At 44.1% G+C, this 7,838-nt stretch overlaps 1 protein-coding gene across 1 annotated transcript; it reads right to left on the reverse strand.

Moving 5' to 3' along the window:
• Positions 1-202: 202 nt before the first annotated feature.
• LOC125540668 (transcription factor WRKY45-2-like) lies at positions 203-3,109 on the reverse strand. The gene is made up of 3 exons (XM_048704257.1): positions 2,802-3,109; positions 2,549-2,659; positions 203-446 (listed from the first exon to the last, which is right to left on the reverse strand). Exons 1-3 carry the CDS (start codon positions 3,107-3,109, stop codon positions 203-205), a joined length of 663 nt encoding a protein of 220 aa, XP_048560214.1.
• Positions 3,110-7,838: the final 4,729 nt, after the last annotated feature.

A 7,838-nucleotide genomic window follows, 5' to 3' on the forward strand; every position in this document is an offset into this window, starting at 1 on the left:
CCCATCTCCAAGACATTTGTAAACTAGACATGATTATCGACTCATCTAAAATTCTAAATTCAGCAAAAATGTGCATTGTATAGAGCTATACATTTCCCTTTTCTAATGAATGTCCAGATCTTCGGTGTAGCTAGCAAATGATGTTCCAATTCAGCTCAGGGTTGTCGAACACCTCTAGCAGAGACAACACGTCCAAGTCCCCCTAGTCAAACATTTCAAAGTCTGTTGCTGCTCTGGCCATTTTACCACTTTGAATTAGGTCCATACTAGGGTTGTTGTTTGCGGCATTTCTAGTGATGTCATCCCTGCAAGTGTGATGACCATAGTACACAACAGTGTACTTTGCAGTTTCCTCTTCACAATTAAGAGTTCCATTATGATCCTGTTGTTGGATTGTCTTGGTTGCTGAGCAGTTCCGTTCCATGTAGGCGCATCTGTAGTAGCTCCTGTTTAATTGCGAGTTTGATTAGTTATGCATTAAAATGAAGAATTAGTTGCTTCATAACATGTAGATATTACAACTACTTTAATTAGCGAAATTCGCCGATGGAAAATTGTTGAAAAGAAAAGACATCCAAACGACTGACTAGGTCATCAGGCAAGAAAGCTAGCAACGTGAAAGAGCGCGACATGGACATGACGGGCCTAACTTCACTGCCATGACTAAGCATAGTCTTACCCTTCATCCTCCTCGCCATCCGCTCTACATAGATCTAAAGAGACTTGACGGAAGTTTGAAGAAAATAGAATGATGAGGGAGAAGACAAAGCATATGCAGCGAGGATTCTCCGACAGTGGGGAAAGGAGAGAGATGGTAGCAAGAGACGGCTTCCCTACCCTGCAAAACTATGTAAGAATATGCTGGGTCATAATACATCTCCGATGTTCGACGTATATATATGACCCAGCATATATATATATGGGGGGCACCTAAGCCCGCCATAGTAAGTCATATTCGTTGTTGCATGATGTTTAATCCATGACATGATGGCTTTCCAAGTTTTATTTGCATGCACTACAACCATCATCGATCAATCATTGCTTTCCAAAAAATAATATACTACCGGTTCCAGCAATGGTTACTTTCCAAATGAAAACCAGGTATTGTTTTTTCTATATTAATGCACTGTATTATTCAGTCCAAACATATGGCGTGCCCACATATGTACCCAACATATTTCTGGTTATGTATGTATATACCTAATGAAAGAGAAAAGATAAGTACATAACCTCTATTTTTTTAAGATACCAGAATGACCTAATAATACGAAACATCGTCCCAAAAGATTTGTACGTATAGTTAGGACGTTCTCACGTCTTTTTCTAATATTTTACATTTCAACGTATCTAGTATTTTTTTAAAGGTAGGGTCACACTTTTTGACGACTATTTTTCCTATACAAATTAAGGTGATCAAATAATATAAAGTGTGATCCTAATTATTTTTTACTTTTATTAAAATGTATGATGCATACTGATAACCACACACAATTTTTTACTTTTATTAGAAATATACAACATACTCACATAATCCCATAGTATATACCCAACGAACTTAAAAATAAAACAGTATACCTAAAAATAACTCACTAACATGTAAACTTAAAAAATGATATATCCATGTCCCAACGTACTTATTACCCGATTAGAACATACGATATTCCTATAAATGAAATAACTCAAGCGCAAATATACCCAATGTGTATGCACACGTATATAGCCGGCTATGTGAAAAAGGGTACGGAAATGTTAGGTATCTCGTCAACGTATATAAAGTAAAACATGGCTACGTATATACCTGGCTACATGAAATATGGCATCCATAGGTATGTGGTACCCAATGTGTATGCACTGGTATATGCCCGGCTATGTGAAAAAGGGTACGGAGATGTTATAGGTATCTCGTAAACGTATATACAGTAAAATATGGCTACGTGAAATATGACACATAGGTATGTGATACCCAAAGCTGTAAAATGGTTGGGAAAGAAATAGTATCTTAATTTGAAATAATAAAAGTGTTGTACGTATCAACCCAATGTGTACGCACACATATGAAAAAATGTACACATACCCAACGTCATGGACTTTAAGATACAATAATGAGGCCTTAATTTCTAGTTTTCTCTCTCCTATTTGTACCACTAACGTCTCTCAATATGGAACGGTAGCATGCATGGCATTATTTTTCTTTCCAAATAAATGTTACCATGCATGGCGTGTTGGACCATAGCATTGTTTCCAAATTATGTAATTATTTTCAAATCAGTAACTTGTGATGGATTGACCCGTAATGCAATCGGATGGTTGAAAGGCAAGGAGCCTGGGCACCTAGGTGTCCCATATGGCCGTCATATATATATATATATATATATATATATATATATATATATATATATATATATCCATGGTGATTGCCTCCAATGTAGTTTTCATAACAGAACCGATAAGTCTCACTCGTCTCAGAAAAGGGCAGTAGAAATGTAGGTTGATGTAGTACTAATGTGACGATATGTTTGAATGAACTGTTTGGTAGTAGTATAGATACCTAGCATGTTGCCTCCCATTGATGTTCTTCTGCCCATATTTTCTCCAATGATGGCCGTCGTAATGTGGAACAATTGTTACAAGTGATCTTGATCGCTTTTCGTTGTTCCTCCTACAAATATGCAAACATATATAATCAAGAGTAGCAATATGTCGAAGAAAGGGTAGCGCTACCGAATCCAGCTAAATCATGTCGGAAAACAAATGAACTGAGACTCAAATATAATCAAGAGTCTTATTATGAAATCAAGAACCTTCTCTTCTGACCAGCGTTGCTGATCACCGGCTTCTCCTCTTGTCCCTCACCGGCGCCGTTGGAGATAACATCGCCGAGGATGAAGGCCGCCGCTGGTTCAGGGCCTGCGGTAGTGATACTCTGGAGCCTGGATATGACACCGGTGATGCAGTCGATCACGCCATCGAAGAGGTCGACGGCGAGGTCGGCCGACCTACTGTCGGCGTCGCGAAGCGCTGGAAGGATGAGCGCTCGGAGCTGAATCACGAGCTCCTGCTGCCGCCTAAGCAATGCGTCCATCTCCAAGCCGCCATGGACGACCATCATGCTGCTGCTGCTGCTGCTCACCTTGTTATCCATGCATATGGGATCTGCTCGTGCGTGGAATCTTATGTATAGTAGACTGAAGATTTAAGCTGCACGCACTACCCTTATATATGTTGCCTCTACTAATTTGTCCAACTTTACAGGGGCTCTGTACAGGGGAGATTGATGCATATGATATATTTGATGGATCCAGGCGCAACAACCCCGGTCAAAAGTCTCGGTCTCACTGCTCGAAAAGGAAACAACAGATTAAGACTAGCTTACCATTCATGCATCCATCCATGCATGCATGAAGCAAGGTCAGGAGACGCGTGCATGCATGCATGTCGACCAGGGAATGACGTAGTTCTTGACTGCTAGGGTGACGACGATAGGCAATGTGATGAAGGAACAACGCACTCAAAGTCCCCAGTACCTGCTCAATCTACTATGCCAAGAAGTTGATCAAAACTAGTAGGTGCATACCTGTTGGGATACCTTATTAAATAAGTTTGGATATCGATATAAGTTACGTGTTTGCTATTTCTCAGATGCCTGGAAACAAATTTCACGTCCGTCAAATTGGGCGTTAGCATCGAGGCGGAAGCAGTTGGTGACGCAGCGAGCGCAGCAAGGTGTGGGGTCGACGGTGATGGCACGGGCAGGAATGACCCGGAACTGGGGGCGACGTGGCAGCGGCGTCCCGTGCAGAGGGGAGTCCAAGGGTTGACAGTTGGGGTGGGAGGTGCGGTCCCGCTAGAGAAAATCCGGCCTGACAAGGTTTAGGTTTAGAGGGATGGCCAGGTGGGTGGTGACGATGGGAGGGCGGGCTGGCGATTCGCGTGTGGGAGCGCCGCCGGTCACGGAGCATGTTGGTGGGGTGAGCAGGTGATCCGGCTGGTGGTACATGTGTGAGGGAAGAAGACCTGCACGCCCGAAGGTGTAAGAAGAACACCGGTGGTTGGTTCGAGGAGGAAGATGGATGGTAGGCCATTGGATATTGATCCAACGGTCGAATTTAGACCAGAAAATTGAGTTCCGTGCTTAACTTTTTCAGGTACCTGTTGAATATGTGCTTCCTATAACTTACAACTGCTAAGCTCTGCCAATGGCACCCTGGCCCTTTCTAAATAGTACTATTCTGATAATCATAAATACAAGAAACATATACATGTAAAATATGCTATATATGATATACTACTACTCTATGTTGGAATCACTCAAGGAATTAAGTAAAGTGCCAAAAACAGACAAGGCCATAATTCATGGAAAGTAGCTCCAAACATGTCTTTATAATTAGTTCAGAAGCAGACCATGCATAGACCGAAAGTATGAGCTTGGACTTCACCAAACAAATGGATATAGAATACTAACTAAGGAAACCACATGGTCATGGGAGGGTTTACTTAATCTTAGGTGCTTAATTTAAGTTGGTTGCGGCCATCTGCAGTGCACTGTCCTGGCAATTTCCTTTTTTTTGCATGTGGGTGCTGCCACAACATTGTCGTATACTGCCCGTAGGCAAGCATGGTCTTATGCATACCGAACGGTAAACTAAGATGGCCTGAAGAATGAGTTTTTGGATGTTGATTGCGTTGTCATTTGCGTACCATTATTTATCGTATTTGTTTTTATGAAAGCTATAATGACTGTTTTACGCAAAACATACTTTCTGCACAAACGTCTACGTAGGATAGTTGACCTTAGGAGGAACCACTACCATAGCTGCACTGCATATGCGTGTCAAACCGCAATGAAGAGCTTGCAAGTATATTCAGTGTTCTGATTTGGTTTACGACGTGGCTTGACCTGGATGATGAACCTGCCACTAGCGACTGTCTCAACTTGGAGGAGTAGGCAACTCTAGCCCATTGCATGTAGGCTAGGCATGTCTGTGGGCAAGATTATTCCCTACTTCCCCTGAACCTTTGAGTTGTTGCCGTACTTCAGGCAAGGTTTGCAAACGGACATCTTTATTAGACAGTTGCACCCCACCTATGTATTTGTGCATAATGTCTACTCCCCCGTCCCACAATAACATCATTTTTCAAGTTAAAATAGATTGAAAAACAATCTTATATTATGGGATGGACGGAGTACTTATCATGGGAAGAATATACCACAGTGGATCCTGGTCGGTGGGCTCCAGATCTAGCGCGGCAACAACACCGGTTGCGGGCGGCGGCGTGGTGGCCTCGCAGATGCTTGTGGCTGGGCCTCGTGGCGGAGGTGCGGGCTGGTGCTCCGGTGGCCACGGCCACGGCCACGACCATCGGTGTCTCCCTCCTTGGCGGTAGCGGGTGACGTCTCTCCTCCTTGCAGCGAGTCCCAAGCTGGCGGCTTTGCTTCCTTCCCTCCAATGGCGCTGCTCCAGCGGTCTCCTAGGGGTTCGGACTGGCTAAGGAGAAATCCCTGCACGGCAGCAGCCTTTGCAGATGACGACGACGCCTGCGGGTGCGGTCCCCAACTTGGAGGCGTCGTCTTGGCCATGTCCGTACCCTGCCCAGGCACCAGGGGAAACCTTAGGCTGGCTCGCTTGCCAGGCAGCAGCGGCGTCACGTCTTCCTTGGAGGTGCTGTCGGGGTGCCATGGAGGCCACCGGAATTGTTGCTGGAGGTGGTGGCTTCCTCGATGCTTCGTCGAGGATTGGAACATTGCCATTGGTGATGGTGGCTGCTGTGAGCATGGGTTCTTGGGGCGCAATGTACGCCGCCACCGGCTTCCCTTGGAAGACACCTTCGGATCCAGCTGGTTCCCGCTGTTCACTCGCGGACTCCTAGGTGCGAAGGGTGGAGAGTGCGTTGACCTAGCCTATGATGTAGTTAGGGTTGTGCTTCTAGGTTTCTGGTGTTGGTCGAGACGCGGCCCTTGATCTGTGAGTCTTACCTCCTCACCATTGTGGCTTGAGGTTCAACTAGGAGAGTTGTGTCGTTGTAGTCGTGTGCCGAAAGGCGTTGTATCAGCCGCTTGGCTCTTCTTCTATGCTATTGATGCACCTCTCCATGGTGTATCCTTGAAAAAAAGATTAGTGACAGCACCCACCATGACTACACACTGTACTCTGCAGCCTAACATGCACTAGACTAGGTACATTACAAGGAAGGAACAAAGTCAAATAATTACCAGAATTAAAAGAGGGTAACCTGCCTAGGAGCCAAGTCCGAACTTCCATGAGTGCAGGAGTGCAAGCCAATCATATACAACGGAAGACTTGTTGTGATCTCAGTTGACAATGCACACACCGCGAAAACACACTTTAGGCCATGAAGCAAGATCAGCTAAGGCTATCAACCACCCATGTGAACACTATGGGGACGCAATTTGTGATATGATGCAATGTCAATACCATATGCAAGCAAACAAGCCAATCCCTCATTTATGTCTCCTAGGAAAACCAAATGGATTAGTAGGAGAAGATATGAGTTAAAAGGATGCAAACTTTATGCGATGACACATGGCTGCAGAAGGCATGGAAATGGAAAATGGAAGAGATGAAGCAAGACGAGTGGAAGCAAGGTGTTTGGGACAGCTAGATGCGTCCGACATTAGCGGCTCGGGAGGGGGGAGCAAGGGAATGGCAACGGCGGGAGGCAAAAATGTGGAGATGGGCGGTTCGAGTTGACCAACATTGTGGTGACACGGGGAGTCGAGACCGCAAAGAGGAGGGCAAAAGCCCTCAATGCTAGGGGCGTCGGCGGCGATGCACCTAGGTTTTGACTAGGTATCCAGATATAGAGACAGGGGATGGACCATGGTGGCATGGAGGATACGTCGAGGCTGAAATGGGCTTCGCACCGGAAGGCCCGATCAACCAGAAAAGGCTCTATTCTTTCTATCATAATAGTGGGCCGTAGGACATCTAGGTCAATTTAGGGGCCTGGTCAGGATTACATAAGCATCCAACTATCACAGACGACCAGAAAAATGTAGAAATGCTAATTGCATGAGAGGGGCAGAAAGTTGCCCAGTTTTATTTTCCTTAATAAATAAATAATCTTATCTGAATTATGTTTAAGTTGATTTTTTAAATTTGACTAAGTTTATATGAAAAATATTAACATCTAGAATATCCAATACATATACTTCAAAAATACATTTGTTCATGTATTTTTTTCTTGACGCATGATGATGCTTTTATTCTATTTTTGAGAGATTTTCTGTTTAGTCTAAACACGCTCCTCTTTATTGATTAAATAACAAGATCATGGGGATACAATTTAGGTCTGGCGTATTAAGTAGCGACACATGGCGTCCCAATGGTAGACCTAGAACATGTTTTACCGAGACTGTGAGCCTTGAAATTAGTCACTCTTCCCTTGAAGATGAAGGAATTACATCTAGGGATCTGATCTGTAGTCTGTTTGATCTATCTTATAATACTAGCACACAAACCTCCAGTGCCTCTATATCATTAACCACCACCTGACAATCAGAAGCAATGACAATATCATTGAGACCAAGATAGAGCGAAGGAGCCAACGCTTTCGGACAAGCCATTGCTTCCAACGTTGCCGAATCACTAATCCCTGAGCATTTGATTGCAGAAGCACCTTAGGTAATGCCCTGCAGCATCCCTACACACCGCGCTATAGAAACCTTCAAGAGAATTCTGAGCAACAGTCCCATCCGCTCTGATCTTAGCTGATCCGTTTGGTGGAGGGATCAATCTATCGAAACTCGTAATTTTTTTCATTTTTGAGAGAAGCATGATGATGTATCTATTGTAGTACTTTGAAATTTGCGCTGATTC

This window comes from Triticum urartu, chromosome 2 (genome assembly GCF_003073215.2).
Source record: "Triticum urartu cultivar G1812 chromosome 2, Tu2.1, whole genome shotgun sequence".
Taxonomy (NCBI): domain Eukaryota; kingdom Viridiplantae; phylum Streptophyta; class Magnoliopsida; order Poales; family Poaceae; genus Triticum; species Triticum urartu.

Excerpts from the sequence above, each read along its gene's own strand:
- LOC125540668 (XM_048704257.1), bottom strand. The coding sequence starts at position 3,109 with ATGATGGTCGTCCATGGCGGCTTGGAGATGGACGCATTGCTTAGGCGG. Across the intron at positions 2,660-2,801 it reads AACGCTGGTCAGAAGAGAAG|GAGGAACAACGAAAAGCGAT; the intron begins GTTCTTGATTTC and ends GCATATTTGTAG. Across the intron at positions 447-2,548 it reads AATGGGAGGCAACATGCTAG|GAGCTACTACAGATGCGCCT; the intron begins GTATCTATACTA and ends GCAATTAAACAG.